The sequence below is a fragment of the Salvelinus namaycush genome, chromosome 17 (genome assembly GCF_016432855.1).
Source record: "Salvelinus namaycush isolate Seneca chromosome 17, SaNama_1.0, whole genome shotgun sequence".
NCBI classification, from domain to species: domain Eukaryota; kingdom Metazoa; phylum Chordata; class Actinopteri; order Salmoniformes; family Salmonidae; genus Salvelinus; species Salvelinus namaycush.
Genome location: NC_052323.1, coordinates 19,924,014 through 19,945,939, shown reverse-complemented (window position 1 = coordinate 19,945,939; position 21,926 = coordinate 19,924,014). Strand labels below are relative to the sequence as shown.

The 21,926-nt window shown below is 46.7% G+C and overlaps 1 protein-coding gene and 1 non-coding gene across 2 annotated transcripts; both read right to left on the bottom strand.

Annotated features, from left to right (window-relative positions):
- Positions 1-1,194: 1,194 nt before the first annotated feature.
- LOC120062410 (elongation factor 1-gamma-like) lies at positions 1,195-21,797 on the bottom strand. Its single transcript, XM_039012372.1, has 11 exons — positions 21,747-21,797; positions 20,481-20,558; positions 20,114-20,194; positions 19,339-19,402; positions 15,126-15,268; positions 13,990-14,133; positions 7,118-7,247; positions 6,387-6,624; positions 2,846-3,018; positions 2,191-2,315; positions 1,195-1,539 (listed from the first exon to the last, which is right to left on the bottom strand). The coding sequence occupies exons 1-11, from the start codon at positions 21,756-21,758 to the stop codon at positions 1,381-1,383; spliced, it is 1,347 nt and encodes a 448-aa protein (XP_038868300.1). The 5' UTR covers positions 21,759-21,797; the 3' UTR covers positions 1,195-1,380.
- Positions 19,693-19,765, bottom strand: LOC120062599. The gene has a single exon (XR_005478419.1). It is a non-coding gene; the product is annotated as a small nucleolar RNA SNORD36 (small nucleolar RNA).
- Positions 21,798-21,926: the final 129 nt, after the last annotated feature.

Sequence of the window (21,926 nt, the reverse complement as noted above, 5' to 3'; positions counted from 1 at the left end):
TATGATTACATACAGGACACAATTTACGCACCCTTTATAAGGAATAGGGTACCATTTGGGACAAAGACAATGTCACTGACTCACGAGGCTGAGGGACGGGAGAGCCACGAGGCTGAGGGACGGGAGAGCCACGAGGCTGAGGGGCGAGAGAGCCACGAGGCTGAGGGGCGAGAGAGCCACGAGGCTGAGGGGCGAGAGAGCCACGAGGCTGAGGGGCGAGAGAGCCACGAGGCTGAGGGGCGAGAGAGCCACGAGGCTGAGGGGCGAGAGAGCCACGAGGCTGAGGGGCGAGAGAGCCACGAGGCTGAGGGGCGGGAGAGCCACGAGGCTGAGGGGCGGGAGAGCCAAGAGGCTGAGGGACGGGAGAGCCACGAGGCTGAGGGACGGGAGAGCCACGAGGCTGAGGGACGGGAGAGCCACGAGGCTGAGGGACGGGAGAGCCACGAGGCTGAGGGGCGGGAGAGCCACGAGGCTGAGGGGCGGGAGAGCCACGAGGCTGAGGGGCGGGAGAGCCACGAGGCTGAGGGGCGGGAGAGCCACGAGGCTGAGGGGCGGGAGAGCCACGAGGCTGAGGGACGGGAGAGCCACGAGGCTGAGGGACGGGAGAGCCACGAGGCTGAGGGACGGGAGAGCCACGAGGCTGAGGGACGGGAGAGCCACGAGGCTGAGGGACGGGAGAGCCACGAGGCTGAGGGACGGGAGAGCCACGAGGCTGAGGGACGGGAGAGCCACGAGGCTGAGGGACGGGAGAGCCACGAGGCTGAGGGACAGGAGACTGTAGATGTTAAATGTATTTATTTTTCACCACATAAGGCTATAATGTACACAACCAATTATTTCATGGACAGCAATCCAATAATTTTTTACTCTGTGTCCAGATTTCAGCTCCACGATAGAAACACCAAAACAATAAAATTACTGAATATTTTAACTGAATTAGCCTGGTCCCAGATCTGTTTGTGCTCTTTCCAATTCCATTGCTCATTGTTAAGCCAAACATGACAATGACTGACAAGGGAGTCGGAACGATGGCACAAACAGACTGGCACTCTGACTAGAAGTGAGAAGAGACTCAGGCTCAAGCGGTGAGGGGGATACAACTCAAGGCCACAAAATAACAAAAGTCAAGAAATCTACCATTACTTTTTTTGGGGGGGGGGAAATTCTATCACCAAAAACAAATCCCCCGAAAAATGGCATTGTGGAAAACATGTTTATTTGTCAACTCAAAACAAGCACTTCTGTTGGGACCATTGAGACACAATCCACTCCTACTGAAGATCAGTTAGAGAAGGTCCAAGTGCAGTTTAAGGTGGTTGAATGTCCTTAGGTTAAGGTGTTGATGTATAGGGGTCACGGTGCCATCATCCTCCACGCCGCTCACTTGAAGCACTTGCCCTGGTTAAAGGGCTTTCCCACGTGTTTGAATTCACCCTCCCAAGCAAAATACTCCTTGACCATGGTCTTGGTTTCGTCGCTGTCGGGGTCCAGTTTGCGCCAGGCGTACGACTCGTAATCAATCTGCCAGTCATCAGACAACTACACAGAGAGAGAGAGATGATAGGTGGTCAACTAAACACAAGCATTGAATTAACAATATCCCCAAAACCTGTTGGGTTTATCAATGCTTGGTGAGACTATAACAAGATCAACCAAGTCACTCGTATGTATGTATGTATGTATGTATGTATGTATGTATGTATGTATGTATGTATGTATGTATGTATGTGTATATGTATGTATGTATGTGTATATGTATATGTATGTATGTATGTGTGTATGTATATAAATGTGTATGTATATATACACACAAAATGTACTAATATATATATATATGTGCATATATATATATATATGTGTATATAGATATATGTGTATGTATGTATATATACACACACAAAATGTGCTAATATATATGTATATATGTATGTGTGTGTGTGAGTGTGTGTACACACACAGATCTCCAAGAGCACATTTCCAATTCAACCCCGAGGACCAGTTTCCCAGACACCTTAAGTCCAGAACTAAAAGCTTGTTGTTGTTGTCCTGGACTTAATCTATGTCTGGGAAACCAGTCCCCAGTCTCTCCAAGACTGTTCAGTTTAACTTTATTATCCCCCGCAGGGGGAATAACAGACCAGAATGGCCTAGTGAATGTCCTTCCAACCCCAAGGGGAAACAGAAACTCACAGTGAAAGCCAAGTCCTGTCCCCTGAAGATCCAGATTCCAGAAATACTACTGTCGTTGTTCCCGCCGAACAGGATCACGCTGGCAAAGCCATTCTTGCGGAGTTTGTCAAGTCGCTGGAACATCCCTGAAAGATGAAGCCGCTCTTAGAACATTGGCATTTTTACACCTTCAAGACGCTGACATTCATGTTTTTTTGACAATGATCCGATACGTGGAATCCTCGACTCTAAATACATGGCCGTAACGCTGCGTGCAAACTGAGATGGACTTGAAATTTACTGTTGAGTCGGCGTCTACATAACTGTAACTTACTTAACAGTACGACGTACACGTGTCACTACTTCCTGAACGATTCATTTGGGAGTCTGATGCGTGTGGAGCCTATGGACGGCTGTGTGGATCTGTGGGTGTAGAGCCTATGGACGGCTGTGTGGATCTGTGGGTGTAGAGCCTATGGACGGCTGTGTGGATCTGTGGGTGTAGAGCCTATGGACGGCTGTGTGGATCTGTGGGTGTAGAGCCTATGGACGGCTGTGTGGATCTGTGGGTGTAGAGCCTATGGACGGCTGTGTGGATCTGTGGGTGTAGAGCCTATGGACGGCTGTGTGGATCTGTGGGTGTAGAGCCTATGGACGGCTGTGGTAGCCATCTCACCCATGATGAGGTTGCAGCTCATGAAGGTCATGGTAAGCTCCTCGGGGAATTTGTACTCGCCGTACCAGATGGAGTAGCCCTCCTTGTCAAAGTGTTCCCAGAAGTGGGGCACGGCTACAGTCAGCGTGTCCTCATTAGAGTACTTCCTCTTGAACTCGTCCATAACAAACGCACTGCAGGAAGAGGAGAGAGAGAGAGGAAGCAGGACACGAGGAAACTGAGCTATTAGGTGACTATGTAGAGTACAGAGGTTGATAAATATATAGGCTTTGGACCGGTATAGTGAAAAGAGAAGATTGAGTTATTAGACCCCAATCCGACCATGTACACAATAATCTATTGACAAGTAGAGAGAAGAGGAGATTGAGTTATGAGCAGATCATGTAGGATACACAGGACTAAATATACTGAACAAAAATAAAACACAACTTCAAAGATTTTACTGAGTTACAGTTCATAAGGAAATCAGTGAGTCAAAGTAAGTCAATTAATGAGAGGCCCTAATCTATGGATTTCACATGACTGGGAATACAGATGTGCATCTGCTGGTCACAGATACCTAAAGTATGGGAGTGGATCAGAATACCAGTCAGTGTCTAGTGTGACCACCATTTGCCTCACGCAGCGCGACACATCTCCTTCACATAGAGTTGATCAGGCTGTTGATTGTGACCTGTGGAATGTTGTCCCACTCCTCTTCAATGGATGTGTGAGGTCGCTGGATATTGGCGGGAACTGGAACACGCTGTCGTACACGCCGATCCAGAGCATCCCAAACATGCTCAATGGGTCACATGTCTGGTGAGTATGCAGGCCATGGAAGAACTGGTGACATTTTCAGCTTCCAGGAATTGCGACATGGGGCCGTGCATTATCATGCTGAAACATGAGGTGATGGCGGTGGATGAATGGCACGCCAAGTGGCCTCAGGACATCATTACGGTATCTGCGCATTCAAATTGATGTCGATAAAAGGCAATTGTTTTCATTGTCCGTAGGTTATCCCTGCCTGCCCATACCATAACCCCAATCTGTTGACGACGTTGGCATTAGAAAACCGTGAGCCCACACAACGCCAAACACGTGGTCTGTGGTTGTGAGGCCGGTTGGACGTACTGCCAAACTCTGTCAACAGCTCTGGTGGACATTCCCTGCAGCCAGCACACCAATTTCCAGCTCCCTCAAAACTTGAGACATCTGTGGCATTCTTAACTCAATCTCTGCCTTTTGGGATACTTCCCAAATGATACTGGGTTCCTTATGCAGTGCACAACTTATGACCAGAGCCCTATGGTAATAGGGAGCCATTTGACACAGCTCGAGTCTCTACACATACGGTCAAATAGTCAGCCAGAATATTAAAACTCACCCTCTCCCCTCTGAAGCCAACATACACGTAAGAAAAATATTTAAAACGTTTTGGTCCTGTGTTTCATGGGCCGAGATAAAATATCACAGGAATGTTCAATACGCACAAAAACCATCTCTAAAATGTTGTGCACCAATGTGTTTACATCCCTGTTAGTGAGCATTTCTCCTTTGGCAAGATTATCCATTTACCCTTTACAGATGTGGCATATCAAGAAGCTGATTAAACAGCATGATCATTACACAGGTGCACCTTGTGCTGGGGACAATAAAAAGCACCTAAAAATGTGCAGTTTTGTCACAACACAATGCCACAGATGTCTCAAGTTGAGGGAGCGTGCAATTGACATGCTGACTGCAGGAATGTCCACCAGAGCAGTTGCCAGAGAATTGAATGTTTAACCTGTCATGTGGCTGATTATCTTGGCAAAGGAGAAATGCTTACTAACAGGGAGAAATAATATTTTTTGTGCATATGGAACATGTCGGTTGCTCTTTTATTTCAGCTCATGAAACATGGGTCCAACACTTCACATGTTACGTTTATATTTTACACACACACCATATTATACTATATCTATAGTGCATTAGGGAAAGTATCCAGACCCCTTGACTTTCACATTTCGTTACAGCCTTATCCTAAAACTGATTAACTAAAATGTTTCCTCAATCTACACACAATACCCCATAATGACTAAGCAAAAACAGAAATACCTTATTTAAATAAGTATTCAGACCCTTTGCTATAAGACTCAATATTGAGCTCAGGTGCATCCTGTTTCCATTGATCATCCTTGAGATGTTTCTACAACTTGATTGGAGTCCACCTGTGGAAAATTCAATTGTTTGGACATGATTTGGAAAGGCACACACCTGTCTATATAAGGTCCAACAGTTGACAGTGCATGTCAGAGCAAAAAACAGGCCATGAGGTCGAAGGAATTGTCCGTAGAGCTCCGAGGCAGGATTGTGTCGAGGCACAGATCTGCGGCACATTTCTGCAGCGTTGAAAGTCCAAGAACACAGTGGCTTCCATCATTCTTAAACGGAAGAAGTTTGGAACCACCAAGACTCAGACGAGCTGGCTGCCCAGCCAAACTGAGCAATAGGAAAAGGGCCTTGGTCAGGGAGGTGAACAAGAACCAGATGGTCACTCAGACAGAGCTCCAGAGTTCCTCTGTGGAGATGGGAGAACCTTCCAGAAGGACAACCATCTCTGCAGCACTCTACCAATCAGGCCTTTATGGTAGAGTGGCCAGACAGAAGCCACTCCTCAGTAGAAGGCACATGACAGGTCGACTGGAGTTTGTCAAAATGCACCTAAAGGACTCTCTGGTCTGATGAAACCTGAGACTGAACTCTTTGGCCTGAATGCCAAGCGTCACATCAGGAGGGAAATCTGGCACCAATGCCAAGACAACACAGGAGTGGCTTTGGGACAAGTCTCTGAACGTCCTTGGGTGGCCCAGCCAGAGCCCGAAATTATACCCAATCGAACGTCTCTGGAGAGACCTGAAAATAGCACGGGAAGAACGGGAGAAGATGAACGGGAGAAACTTCCCAAATACAGGTGTGCCAAGCTTGTAGCATCCTACCAAAGAAGACGAGGCTGTAATCGTTGCCAAAGGTGCTTCAACAAAGTACTGAGCAAAGGGTCTGAATACTTATGTAAATGTAATTTCAGTGCAAAGATGTCTGAAATCCTGTTTTTTGCTTTGTCATTATGGGGTAGTGTGTGTAGATTGATGAGGGGGGGGGGAAATATATTTAAATCAATTTTAGAATAAGGCTGCAAAGTAACAATGTGAAAAAATTCAAGGGGTCTGAATACTTTCCAAAGGCACTGTATGTACACGTACATTTAGCAGGAGTATCAATGAGGTTTTACATCTCTTTTACGAGGCAGCCCTGCACATTCAAATTTATAAATACAATATTATACAAATATACAAGATCACAAAACACACTCAAGTGTATGTTTTTGGTTGTTTAAGTCAATTACACCAAGACCATGTCAAGCTCATCTTCCAAACAAATTAAAATCACAATATTTAGACAAGTTAGCCGGTTAACTCATTGATCCAGCTTCATAGTATGACCCTCAGGGATGATGTATGTGGACATATATGATGTATGTGGACATATATGATGTATGTGGACATATATGATGTACCTCTTTGGCAGGTGAGCGAAGGGGTCCTTTGTTTTGGGTTCTGAAGCCAGAGCTGCTTCACACTCGTCCATTTCCTCCTCAGCGGGGGCAACTTCCTTCTCTTCCTTCTTCTTCTTCTCCTGAGGTTTGCCTGCCTCCTTTCCAGCTTTCTCTTTCTTGGGAGGGGCGTCTTTCTTGGGAGGGCAGTCTTTCTTGGGAGGGCAGTCTTTCTTGGGCTGCATGTCAGAGAACTTCTTGGCTAGAGAATGAAGACATTCAATAACCAATCCAGTGTAGTGTACTACACTCAGTGTATCCTTGTGTTTGCATATTTTAACATCAAAACAAAATGCTATTACCATTTGACAACAACATTAGCATACTTTAAGTGGGGCGTACCTGCACCGCTCATAATATAGCAACTATTGTCCCAGGTCTTCTAGTCAGATTATTGTAGATTGGGTCTACTTTAACCTGTGCCAAAGTCCTGCGTTATTCTCCCAAGGATTAGATTTCACAACGAGGGGGATGCCTCTGTCATGATAGTACGGTCTTGGGTGGGTGACAAATTACTTCATATAAAACACCCTTCAATCGTCTCCTTGAAAGCAAACTCATAAATACTTGTCATTTTAAAAAAATCTATCAAAATGTGTAAATGTGCAGAAAATACAACACTATGCTTCATAGAAAACATCATTTTTTTAGATCAAGGAACTAGAACAATCCTTAATGCTAAAGTTGGTCCTTACGATCAAACTGAGCCATCTTGTCGCAGAGCTTGACCTCTCCGAGCACAGTCTTGAACTGGGGCTGGTTGACGCAGGTCTGGAACCAGCGGGTTACGTTGGGGAAAGGTTGGCGGAAAGAAGGCTCAAGGACCTACAGGAGGAGAGGGTAATTTAAAACCACCGTGGAAAGCTCTACCGCTCCAAACCAACCACGTGGACAGCTCTACCACTGCAAATCAACCACGTGGCCAGCTCTACCACTAAATCAACCACGTGGCCAGCTCTACCGCTCCAAACCAACCACGTGGCCAGCTCTACCGCTCCAAACCAACCACGTGGCCAGCTCTACCACTGCAAACCAACCACGTGGCCAGCTCTACCACTAAATCAACCACGTGGCCAGCTCTACCACTCTAAATCAACCACGTGGCCAGCTCTACCACTCTAAATCAACCACGTGGCCAGCTCTACCACTCTAAATCAACCACGTGGCCAGCTCTACCGCTCCAAACCAACCACGTGGCCAGCTCTACCACTCTAAATCAACCACGTGGCCAGCTCTACCGCTCCAAACCAACCACGTGGACAGCTCTACCACTCTAAATCAACCACGTGGCCAGCTCTACCGCTCCAAACCAACCACGTGGCCAGCTCTACCACTCTAAATCAACCACGTGGCCAGCTCTACCGCTCCAAACCAACCACGTGGACAGCTCTACCACTCTAAATCAACCACGTGGCCAGCTCTACCGCTCCAAACCAACCACGTGGCCAGCTCTACCACTCTAAATCAACCACGTGGCCAGCTCTACCGCTCCAAACCAACCACGTGGACAGCTCTACCACTGCAAATCAACCACGTGGCCAGCTCTACCAATGCAAACCAACCACGTGGCCAGCTCTACTACTCTAAACCAACCACGTGGCCAGCTCTACTACTCTAAACCAACCACGTGGCCAGCTCTACTACTCTAAACCAACCACTGTGGCCAGCTCTACCACTGCAAACCAACCACGTGGCCAGCTCTACCGCTCCAAACCAACCACGTGGCCAGCTCTACCACTGCAAACCAACCACGTGGCCAGCTCTACCACTAAATCAACCACGTGGCCAGCTCTACCACTCTAAATCAACCACGTGGCCAGCTCTACCACTCTAAATCAACCACGTGGCCAGCTCTACCGCTCCAAACCAACCACGTGGCCAGCTCTACCACTCTAAATCAACCACGTGGCCAGCTCTACCGCTCCAAACCAACCACGTGGACAGCTCTACCACTGCAAATCAACCACGTGGCCAGCTCTACCAATGCAAACCAACCACGTGGCCAGCTCTACTACTCTAAACCAAACACGTGGCCAGCTCTACTACTCTAAACCAACCACGTGGCCAGCTCTACTACTCTAAACCAACCACTGTGGCCAGCTCTACCACTGCAAACCAACCACGTGGACAGCTCTACCACTCTAAACCAACCACGTGGCCAGCTCTACCACTCTAAATCAACCACGTGGCCAGCTCTACCACTCTAAATCAACCACGTGGCCAGCTCTACCACTCTAAATCAACCACGTGGCCAGCTCTACCGCTCCAAACCAACCACGTGGCCAGCTCTACCACTGCAAACCAACCACGTGGCCAGCTCTACCACTGCAAATCAACCACGTGGCCAGCTCTACCACTCTAAATCAACCACGTGGCCAGCTCTACAACTCTAAATCAACCACGTGGCCAGCTCTACCACTCTAAATCAACCACGTGGCCAGCTCTACCGCTCCAAACCAACCACGTGGCCAGCTCTACCACTGCAAACCAACCACGTGGCCAGCTCTACCACTGCAAACCAACCACGTGGCCAGCTCTACCGCTCCAAACCAACCACGTGGCCAGCTCTACCACTCTAAATCAACCACGTGGCCAGCTCTACCGCTCCAAACCAACCACGTGGACAGCTCTACCACTGCAAATCAACCACGTGGCCAGCTCTACCACTGCAAATCAACCACGTGGCCAGCTCTACCAATGCAAACCAACCACGTGGCCAGCTCTACTACTCTAAACCAACCACGTGGCCAGCTCTACTACTCTAAACCAACCACGTGGCCAGCTCTACTACTCTAAACCAACCACGTGGCCAGCTCTACTACTCTAAACCAACCACGTGGCCAGCTCTACTACTCTAAACCAACCACGTGGCCAGCTCTACCGCTCCAAACCAACCACGTGGCCAGCTCTACACCAACCACTGTGGCCAGCTCTACTGCTCTAAACCAACCACTGTGGCCAGCTCTACTGCTCTAAACCAACCACTGTGGCCAGCTCTACTACTCTAAACCAACCACGTGGCCAGCTCTACCGCTCCAAACCAACCACGTGGCCAGCTCTACTACTCTAAACCAACCACGTGGCCAGCTCTACTACTCTAAACCAACCACGTGGCCAGCTCTACTACTCTAAACCAACCACTGTGGCCAGCTCTACCACTGCAAACCAACCACGTGGCCAGCTCTACTACTCCAAACCAACCACGTGGCCAGCTCTACCACTGCAAACCAACCACTGTGGCCAGCTCTACCAATGCAAACCAACCACGTGGCCAGCTCTACTACTCCAAACCAACCACGTGGCCAGCTCTACTACTCTAAACCAACCACTGTGGCCAGCTCTACCACTGCAAACCAACCACTGTGGCCAGCTCTACCACTGCAAACCAACCACTGTGGCCAGCTCTACCACTGCAAACCAACCACTGTGGCCAGCTCTACTACTCCAAACCAACCACGTGGCCAGCTCTACCACTGCAAACCAACCACTGTGGCCAGCTCTACCACTGCAAACCAACCACGTGGCCAGCTCTACTACTCCAAACCAACCACGTGGCCAGCTCTACTACTCCAAACCAACCACGTGGCCAGCTCTACTACTCTAAACCAACCACGTGGACAGTGTTTCCCAATCCACCGGGCAAGTTTGTATCTAGAGCTGATATGTGCAGTCCTAGGAGGTACTCCCTCGAGGAATGGACAGAGAAATAATAATCTAGGCCAAGTCATAGGACATCAAAGCCATATCGTCCGGTTTCCCGGACCCAGATTAAGTCATGGATTCAAAATCATTCAATGGACTTTTCAATCTCCATTGAAAGTGTGTTTTAGTCCATCACTAGGGTTACTATCTCGTAAATCATCCCCTGTGTTTTAGTCCACCACTAGGGTTACTGTCTCGTAAATCGTCCCTGTGTTTTAGTCCATCACTAGGGTTACTGTCTCGTAAATCGTCCCCTGTGTTGTAGTCCACCACTAGGGTTACTATCTCGTAAATCGTCCCGTGTTTTAGTCCACCACTAGGGTTACTGTCTCGTAAATCGTCCCTGTGTTTTAGTCCACCACTAGGGTTACTGTCTCGTAAATCGTCCCTGTGTTTTAGTCCATCACTAGGGTTACTGTCTCGTAAATCACCCCTGTGTTTTAGTCCATCACTAGGGTTACTGTCTCGTAAATCACCCCCGTGTTTTAGTCCATCACTAGGGTTACTGTCTCGTAAATCATCCCGTGTTTTAGTCCATCACTAGGGTTACTGTCTCGTAAATCATCCCCTGTGTTTTAGTCCATCACTAGGGTTACTGTCTCGTAAATCATCCCCTGTGTTTTAGTCCATCACTAGGGTTACTGTCTCGTAAATCATCCCCTGTGTTTTAGTCCACCACTAGGGTTACTGTCTCGTAAATCGTCCCTGTGTTTTAGTCCATCACTAGGGTTACTGTCTCGTAAATCACCCCTGTGTTTTAGTCCATCACTAGGGTTACTGTCTCGTAAATCACCCCCGTGTTTTAGTCCATCACTAGGGTTACTGTCTCGTAAATCATCCCGTGTTTTAGTCCATCACTAGGGTTACTGTCTCGTAAATCATCCCCTGTGTTTTAGTCCATCACTAGGGTTACTGTCTCGTAAATCATCCCCTGTGTTTTAGTCCATCACTAGGGTTACTGTCTCGTAAATCGCCCCCGTGTTGTAGTCCACCACTAGGGTTACTGTCTCGTAAATCATCCCCGTGTTGTAGTCCACCACTAGGGTTACTGTCTCGTAAATCACCCCCGTGTTTTAGTCCACCACTAGGGTTACTGTCTCGTAAATCATCCCCGTGTTTTAGTCCACCACTAGGGTTACTGTCTCGTAAATCACCCCCGTGTTTTAGTCCACCACTAGGGTTACTGTCTCGTAAATCACCCCGTGTTTTAGTCCACCACTAGGGTTACTGTCTCGTAAATCATCCCCGTGTTGTAGTCCACCACTAGGGTTACTGTCTCGTAAATCATCCCCGTGTTTTAGTCCACCACTAGGGTTACTGTCTCGTAAATCATCCCAGTGTTTTAGTCCACCACTAGGGTTACTGTCTCGTAAATCATCCCCGTGTTTTAGTCCACCACTAGGGTTACTGTCTCGTAAATCGTTCCCGTGTTTTAGTCCACCACTAGGGTTACTGTCTCGTAAATCGTCCCCGTGTTGTAGTCCACCACTAGGGTTACTGTCTCGTAAATCATCCCCGTGTTGTAGTCCACCACTAGGGTTACTGTCTCGTAAATCATCCCCGTGTTTTAGTCCACCACTAGGGTTACTGTCTCGTAAATCGTTCCCGTGTTTTAGTCCACCACTAGGGTTACTGTCTCGTAAATCGTCCCCGTGTTGTAGTCCACCACTAGGGTTACTGTCTCGTAAATCGTCCCTGTGTTGTAGTCCACCACTAGGGTTACTGTCTCGTAAATCGTCCCCGTGTTGTAGTCCACCACTAGGGTTACTGTCTCGTAAATCATCCCCGTGTTGTAGTCCACCACTAGGGTTACTGTCTCGTAAATCATCCCCGTGTTGTAGTCCACCACTAGGGTTACTGTCTCGTAAATCATCCCCGTGTTGTAGTCCACCACTAGGGTTACTGTCTCGTAAATCGTCCCCGTGTTTTAGTCCACCACTAGGGTTACTGTCTCGTAAATCGTCCCCGTGTTTTAGTCCACCACTAGGGTTACTGTCTCGTAAATCGTCCCCGTGTTTTAGTCCACCACTAGGGTTACTGTCTCGTAAATCGTCCCCGTGTTGTAGTCCACCACTAGGGTTACTGTCTCGTAAATAGTCCCCGTGTTTTAGTCCACCACTAGGGTTACTGTCTCGTAAATCATCCCCGTGTTTTAGTCCACCACTAGGGTTACTGTCTCGTAAATCATCCCCGTGTTTTAGTCCACCACTAGGGTTACTGTCTCGTAAATCATCCCCGTGTTTTAGTCCACCACTAGGGTTACTGTCTCGTAAATCATCCCCGTGTTTTAGTCCACCACTAGGGTTACTGTCTCGTAAATCATCCCCGTGTTTTAGTCCACCACTAGGGTTACTGTCTCGTAAATCATCCCCGTGTTTTAGTCCACCACTAGGGTTACTGTCTCGTAAATCGTCCCCGTGTTCTAGTCCACCACTAGGGTTACTGTCTCGTAAATCGTCCCCGTGTTTTAGTCCACCACTAGGGTTACTGTCTCGTAAATCGTCCCCGTGTTTTAGTCCACCACTAGGGTTACTGTCTCGTAAATCATCCCTGTGTTTTAGTCCACCACTAGGGTTACTGTCTCGTAAATCGTCCCCGTGTTTTAGTCCACCACTAGGGTTACTGTCTCGTAAATCGTCCCCTGTATTTTAGTCCACCACTAGGGTTACTGTCTCGTAAATCATCCCCTGTATTTTAGTCCACCACTAGGGTTACTGTCTCGTAAATCATCCCCGTGTTTTAGTCCACCACTAGGGTTACTGTCTCGTAAATCGTCCCCGTGTTTTAGTCCACCACTAGGGTTACTGTCTCGTAAATCATCCCCTGTATTTTAGTCCACCACTAGGGTTACTGTCTCGTAAATCATCCCCGTGTTTTAGTCCACCACTAGGGTTACTGTCTCGTAAATCATCCCTGTGTTTTAGTCCACCACTAGGGTTACTGTCTCGTAAATCGTCCCCGTGTTGTAGTCCACCACTAGGGTTACTGTCTCGTAAATCATCCCCGTGTTTTAGTCCACCACTAGGGTTACTGTCTCGTAAATCGTCCCCGTGTTTTAGTCCACCACTAGGGTTACTGTCTCGTAAATCGTCCCCGTGTTTTAGTCCACCACTAGGGTTACTGTCTCGTAAATCATCCCCGTGTTTTAGTCCACCACTAGGGTTACTGTCTCGTAAATCGCCCCCGTGTTTTAGTCCACCACTAGGGTTACTGTCTCGTAAATCGCCCCCATGTTGTAGTCCACCACTAGGGTTACTGTCTCGTAAATCGCCCCCATGTTGTAGTCCACCACTAGGGTTACTGTCTCGTAAATCGTCCCCATGTTGTAGTCCACCACTAGGGTTACTGTCTCGTAAATCATCCCCGTGTTGTAGTCCACCACTAGGGTTACTGTCTCGTAAATCATCCCCGTGTTTTAGTCCACCACTAGGGTTACTGTCTCGTAAATCATCCCCGTGTTTTAGTCCACCACTAGGGTTACTGTCTCGTAAATCATCCCCTGTGTTTTAGTCCACCACTAGGGTTACTGTCTCGTAAATCATCCCCGTGTTTTAGTCCACCACTAGGGTTACTGTCTCGTAAATCATCCCCGTGTTTTAGTCCACCACTAGGGTTACTGTCTCGTAAATCGTCCCCGTGTTTTAGTCCCAAAGTGCAATTAATAGGGAGTCAATTTGAGACACATCCCGTTTGTTAATAAATACAAGAAGTTCCCTGATTCAACAAACCATCGATTAGTTAACTGAAGCAAAATGTGTGCAATCCAACAGGTACTTTGAGGAACGGATAGGGAAACACCCACCTAGAATAAGTCAGAGACATGAGGGTATTCGCTGTCGTAACAGTAAAAAAGAGAATATCAAACCTGTCTATAGAGCCAGATCATGCTGCAGGCCACGCTGATATCAGCCAGGCTGACTCGCTCTCCAACCAGGAAGGTCCTGGTGCTGAGGTGATGGTTGAGGACAGACAGAACCTTCTTTACCTCATCCTTGGCCTGCTCTGTTGCCTGGAGGGGGGGGGGGGGGGGGGGTGACGCAATGCATTACAATTACCAATGGATACATTATACAAGACTAGAGGCTAGAAGGCAAGAGACATGGCACCAAATTGAGCCGAGTAGCAGTTAACTAGAACTGAAAGCTCCTAAGACACTTTATTAAGAACTAGCCACCGAACCACATTTCAATGAGTTGTTTTACTGCAGCGTGAAATGGTCACGCTGCACATATCAGGTGATTCCTATAGCATGCGAATTAACATGCTCTAGGTGTTGTGAGAGATAAATCAACAACACAGATGAAATAGGGTATGTTTCCATGAAGCAGAATGTCTCCCCCAGATTCTCTGCTGATCAAATAAAATTGCTGTTACCAAGAAAGAGAAGATTGATTTTGGAAGAAGCTAACCACTTAGTTAGACAGCTAACTAGCTACTAAATTAGTCAACCAAATGCACAACTGCAGAGCATTTCACACGTTTTAGACAGTTACTAGTTATAGGGTATCTAACTGGCCAACATTTATTGAACAAAAATATATAAGTACTGCAAAGTTAAAGTGTGTGTGTGTGTGTGTGTGTGTATGTATATATATATATATATATATATATATATAAATTATATTTTTTGGTGTAATAATAAAAATCATATTTTTGCCGGGGAAAAAATCTGAGTGGCTGGTAGATTTAAAACATTTTCTTTTTATGTGGCTGGTGGGTGGTAAGATATGATCATATACAGCAGGGCTGGGCAACTCCTCGAAGGCCTGATTGGAGTCACTTTTTCTCCATCCCTCGCAAACAAAGCTGATGAATCAAATTACATTCTAAACTGAAGATCACGATTAGGTGATGGTTGGAGTCAGGTGTGTAAAGCTGGGGGCAAAACTGTGAGGCCCTCGACGACTGGAATTGCCCACCCCTGATCTACAGCATAACTCCAATACAACGGACCTGGAACAAACCCCCCAGAAATAGCATCAGTGATAAAACAGTACATACCTGTTTGTTTAACTGCATGATACCCAAAGTGGGGAAGACCCACGCAGAGGCTGGAGGGATGATTTCAGCATCAGCAAAGCTCACCCACTGAAGCACCTGGGACTGGGCCTGGGGACTGCTGCCACGCAGGGCCTCATTGCTCACTGGAGGAGAAGACAGTACCACAAGATGAGAAGACAGTACCACAAGATGAGAAGACAGTACCACAAGATGAGAATGTGAGCACAGATCGTTAAACAAGGTAATGTCGTCCCAAAGGGCAGTGAGAAGAATCCAAGCACTTTGGTGGACTTTTCAGACCAATGGCTTTTCTTAGAAAACAGTCCAGTCATGACTTGAATCTCAGATCAAAACCCAGACACAGAAAACAGTCCAGTCATGACTTGAATCTCAGATCAAAACCCAGACACTATGCCAGCAGTTGGGTGTTTCCACTACAGCGGTCCTCTTTATAAAACACCCTGGTGTTGTAGCAGAGAAACTCCACTGATAAGGATGGAACTAGTGAATCATCTAAACCAGGGCTGTCCAACCCTGTTCCTGGAGAGAGAACCTCCTGTAGGTTTTAACTCCAACCCTGTTCCTGGAGAAACCCTCCTGTAGGTTTTAACTCCAACCCTGTTCCTGGAGAGAGAACCTCCTGTAGGTTTTAACTCCAACCCTGTTCCTGGAGAAACCCTCCTGTAGGTTTTAACTCCAACCCTGTTCCTGGAGAGATACCGTCCTGTAGGTTTTAACTCCAACCCTGTTCCTGGAGAAACCCTCCTGTAGGTTTTAACTCCAACCCTGTTCCTGGAGAGATACCCTCCTGTAGGTTTTAACTCCAACCCTGTTCCTGGAGAGAAACCCTCCTGTAGGTTTTAACTCCAACCCTGTTCCTGGAGAGATACCCTCCTGTAGGTTTTAACTCCAACCCTGTTCCTGGAGAGAAACCCTCCTGTAGGTTTTAACTCCAACCCTGTTCCTGGAGAGAAACCCTCCTGTAGGTTTTAACTCCAACCCTGTTCCTGGAGAGAAACCCTCCTGTAGGTTTTAACTCCAACCCTGTTCCTGGAGAGAAACCCTCCTGTAGGTTTTAACTCCAACCCTGTTCCTGGAGAGAAACCCTCCTGTAGGTTTTAACTCCAACCCTGTTCCTGGAGAGAAACCCTCCTGTAGGTTTTAACTCCAACCCTGTTCCTGGAGAAACCCTCCTGTAGGTTTTAACTCCAACCCTGTTCCAGGAGAGAAACCCTCCTGTAGGTTTTAACTCCAACCCTGTTCCTGGAGAGATACCCTCCTGTAGGTTTTAACTCCAACCCTGTTCCTGGAGAGAAACCCTCCTGTAGGTTTTAACTCCAACCCTGTTCCTGGAGAGATACCCTCCTGTAGGTTTTAACTCCAACCCTGTTCCTGGAGAGAAACCCTCCTGTAGGTTTTAACTCCAACCCTGTTCCTGGAGAGATACCCTCCTGTAGGTTTTAACTCCAACCCTGTTCCTGGAGAGATACCCTCCTGTAGGTTTTAACTCCAACCCTGTTCCAGGAGAGAGACCCTCCTGTAGGTTTTAACTCCAACCCTGTTCCAGGAGAGAGACCCTCCTGTAGGTTTTAACTCCAACCCTGTTCCTGGAGAGATACCCTCCTGGAGGTTTTCACTCCATCCCTCATCTAACGCACATCATTCTAATAATTAGCTGGTTGAAAAGCTGAACCAGGTTAATTACAACTGGGGTTGGAGTGGAAAAAGGAATAAGATAGACTCTTCTGTGCGCTAACAGTTCATTTTTTCTCCCCCTCAATGATTTCAGCATTTACCAAAGTTAAAGACGCTTAGAGGTTAACAAACAATGTCCTTTTGTCTTCTGTGGGAGGTTTACCTATTTGTATTTATTATGGATCCCTACTCTTTCTGGGGTCCAGCAAAATTAAGGCAGTTAAATTAAAAACATTACAATACATTACAATTAAAAGCATTACAATACATTCACAGATTTCACAACACACTGTGTGCCCTCAGGCCCCTACTCCACCACTACCACATATCCACAGTCCTAAATCCATGTGTATGTATAGTGAGTATGTAATCGTGTGTGTGTGTGTGTGCCAATGTTTGTGTTGCTTCACAATCCCCACTGTTCCATAAGGTGTATTTACTCTGTTTAAAAAAAAAAAAAAATGTTATTTTACTGCTTGCGTCAGTTACCTGATGTGGAATAGAGTTCCATGTAGTCATGGCTCTATGTAGTACTGTGTGCCTCCCATAGTCTGTTCTGGACTTGGGGACTGTGAAGAGACCTCTGGTGGCATGTCTTGTGGGGTATCCATTTGGGGTGTCCGAGCTGTATGCCAGTAGTTTAGACAGACAGCTCGGTGCATTCAACATGTCAATACCTCTCATAATTAAAACCTATAACCTTGTCATGGAGGAAACACACCAGCGCCTCAAGCCATCTGTTCTCACGGTTTTCCTCAACACAGTCATGGCGTTTCCCCTGGGAGCACGTTGGGGTTTTGCTTCCAGCACCACACAGCTGATTCAAATAATCAAAGCTTGATGAGTTGGTAATTTAGATCAGCTGTGTAGTGCTGGAACCAAAACCCAAAAATGTGGGAACCACAGGGGGGGGGGGGGGGGGGGGTAACGCTAGCGGGAACCACAGGGGGGGGGGGGTAACGCTAGTGGGAACCAGAGGGGGGGGATATGGCAGCTGCACAGATCCAGAGATCTTTGATTTCGAAAACAAAGCAGAAAGAAACCCCCGTGTAGTCTTATTAAATCAGCCACTTAGACAACTAACAACAAACCAAAATACACAGCTGGAGACTATAGCACATCTTAGACCGTTATAAGATATGAAACATTTAGTAGTGAATTAGTTCACCTCAGGTGCACCACACAACACAGACTCACTGATCAGACGTACAACACAATGGACTCACCAGCTCATGCTGTTCTGGGGGAACTACGGTGAGCTTCATAATGACTAACAATGTGACAGGCAAAATAAATAACGACATCTGTCGTTAATCTCCATGCGTATTGCACAAGTTGACTGCAGGTATTTAGTGACTTACAAAATATTCAAATCTATTGAAAAACTCAAAATAACATTGTTGCATCCCCATTCTTCTAGTGTACACTTGCATACTTTCTCAAATGGAATAAACAAGTTTGGAGAATTGTGACTCAGCCCAAGCCTGTGTCGTTTTACGTAACAGAATGCAGCACACGATTGAATCGAGAAGACACGATTAATTTGCCATCACAGCCAGTAGTGATCCAACCCCCCCCCCATCACAGCCAGTAGTGATCCAACCCCCCCCCCCCCCTTACAGCCAGTAGTGATCCAACCCCCCCCCCCCTTACAGCCAGTAGTGATCCAACCCCCCCCCCTTACAGCCAGTAGTGATCCAAACCCCCCCCACCCCCCCATTACAGCCAGTAGTGATCCAAACCCCCCCTTACAGCCAGTAGTGATCCAAACCCCCCCCCCCCCCCCCCTTACAGCCAGTAGTGATCCAAACCCCCCCCCCCCCCCCCTTACAGCCAGTAGTGAACCAACCCCCCCTTACAGCCAGTAGTGATCCAAACCCCCCCTTACAGCCAGTAGTGATCCAAACCCCCCCCTTACAGCCAGTAGTGATCCAACCCCTCCTTACAGCCAGTAGTGATCTAAACCCCTCCTTACAGCCAGTAGTGATCTAAACCCCTCCTTACAGCCAGTAGTGATCCAACCCCTCCTTACAGCCAGTAGTGATCTAAACCCCTCCTTACAGCCAGTAGTGATCCAACCCCTCCTTACAGCCAGTAGTGATCTAAACCCCTCCTTACAGCCAGTAGTGATCTAAACCCCTCCTTACAGCCAGTAGTGATCTAAACCCCCCATCACAGCCAGTAGTGATCCAACCCCCCCTTACAGCCAGTAGTGATCCAACCCCCCCCAAAAAAACATTTCTTATTGAATCTACACAAATCACGTAGGTCACCTATTTTGGATTCAAAACCGTATATTTTGCCAAAAGGTGACTAGTTTGCATGCCCGAATTCATCTTCAGACACTTTCGGTCCACATAAAATGCAGAAGGGCTAGAGTCCATAATGTCACCATATTCCCTATAGTGTGCACTACCCTATGGCCTCCGGTCAAAGATTGTGCACTATTGTATATAGAGGATTGGGTGCCATTTGGGACGAACCACAGAAAGAGACTGGATGTGAAACGCAGACTTACGGTAGTGAGCAATGGCATTACTCTCGAAAAGACAGAAGCCGTCATCGCCCTGAAAGGCTGGAACCTGTTGAGGGGGACAGTAAAAACAAACAACAAAAAATTCAGTCTTTTATTTGATTAGTTTGAGTCCATTTTCGACACCTGTCCCTAGACGGGCGACAACAACCATTTTGTTTTCTTTATGGGAAAATACAGCATTGATATGAAACCCATGTTCAATCTAGCTTGGGCACCAGTCTGTGCCATCGTGCCACACCTTGCCGTGTTTGGCATGACGAGGAATTGATATGACAGCACATATCTGGGATCAGGCTACGTTCAACCCATAAGTCTTAAAATAGTCTGTTTACATCTGATGCTCAGGGTTAAAAAGCTCAATAAAACTTCATGATTATTTCAGGTGAAGAAATTCAAATCATCATTGCATCATACAAACTATTTTAGGAATATAAGCCTACTACCACAGACAATACAAAATATTATCGTCCAAGTTCAAGGATGTGTACACGGTAAGCAGGTAGCCTAGCGGTGGGCCAGTAACCGAAAAGTCGCAGGTTCAAATCCCTGCGGTGACTAGGTGAAAAATCTGTTTATGTGCCCTTGAGCAAGGCACTTAAACCCCAATTGCTCCTGTAAGTTGCTCTGGATAAGTGCTTCTACTAAATGACTAAAATGGAAACCATGGTATATAGGGTCCTGGTAAAGTAGTGCACTGTGTAGGGAATAGGGTACCGTTTAAGACGCATCCCATTATAAAATGGATGCTGAAACTGACCTTGCCCAAGGGGAAGTTGTTGAGGAAGGCGGGGGTACGGTTCGTCTGCCCGAAGGTGAAGGCAGGGGCGCTGCTGGCCACCTTAAAGAGAGATAAAGATGATACTTTATTAATCCCAAGAGAAATTAGACTGCATTTACTCAGGCAGTCCAATTCAGATTTTCCCCCCCAAATATGGGCCAAATAGCTGATCGGTCAAATGACCAATTAGTGGAAAAAGATCAGAATTGGGCTGCCTGTGTAAACAGAGTTAGTTTGTCATCATTACAACCGTAGTAAAAAACAATATAAACACAACATTTAAAAAACAAAATCACAGGACAATAAGAATAAATACATATGGCAAGGCAGGTTAAAGGTGTAGTACCTTGAGGCGTGCACCGCTGTACTGGGCTGCAATCTGAGCCTTGAAGGCTCTCCAGTTCTCTGGATACGTGTACAGAGTCTGTGGAAGGGAGAAGAGAATGAACTTTCACAACTTTATTAAAAATGGGGAGGAAAACCATGTACACAGCAGTGTTTCTAGATCCAGGTGTTGGTGGTTTAGGCAGGAACTAGTAGACGCTACACTACTATGGGTTTATAACAGTAGGTTATGTAGGGTGTCCAATCAAAAACACCTTTTAGCCAATAGGTCAAATAATATAACAAAAGTAATTGAGTTTTTACCCTTGTAGGATTAGGGTGACTTAATCAACGGAGGCCGGAGAGAAATAAAGTGGTCAAGAACAAAAATCTGGAAAATAGCATAGCGTCAGCGAGGCTGGGCTAGAGTTAAGGCTAACTGACAGGCTCACCATTTAACTCGTCATCTTTCCTCTCGAATCCCACAGACATAAAAGGTAAGGTAAGATATACTAAACAAAATTATAAAAAGACAAAATATTATCTGGCAACAGCTCTGGTGGATTCCTGTAGTCAGCATGCCAATTGCAAACTCTCAAAACTTGAGACATATGTGGTGTGTATTTTAACAGCACATTTTAGAGTGGACATGATCTTGTCCCCAGCATGTAATGATCATGCTGTTTAATCAGCTTCTTGATATGCCACAGCTGTCAGGTAAATGGATTATCTTGACAAAGGAGAAATGCTCACTAACAGGAACGTAAACAAATGTGTGCACAACATTAAGATAATCCCGCTTTTAGGGCGTACGGAAAATGTCTGGGAACGTTTATTTCAGCTCATGAAACATAAAACACGGTACGTTTACATTAATGTTCAGCTTAACGTTAGTTAGCCAGCTAGTCACACGTGAACTACAAATAGACTCCGGATGGCAATATTTGGATGCTTTGATTATAAAATTAAAGTTCTAAATATGCCATGACACGCAGAAGGTATACATTAGACCAAGGAAATATCATTCATTATTCGTCACGGACACGACCAACGTGGCATAAGGCACGGAAAGAGGCGTCATTTAACCACCACCCAAGCTAGTATGCTGCATCGTCAAGAAAGACTGGAAAGGGGTAGAAATAAACATGGCAATGAAGTTTAAAGGGCATAAATATTTCAGATGCACTAAAAGGTAGCGGATAAGTGGATGGATGGGGCTGATTTGTACAGATGGTTGTTAAAACGCAAGTATAAATTCTGTGACAAGGCATCTCTCCAGTTCACTCACCCCTGCCGCCATCTTTAGGACGAGAGAAAGGAAGAACGTGGGCGCGCACCAGTGACGTATTTACTGCCAGTTCGGGCGCGTCGCTGTAATCAAACTTTGACTGAAAATAAATCAAATTTTGCCCAAATAAGAAAATATGGGTAGGAATTTACATTTAAACAATAAAATGTATTAAACTTT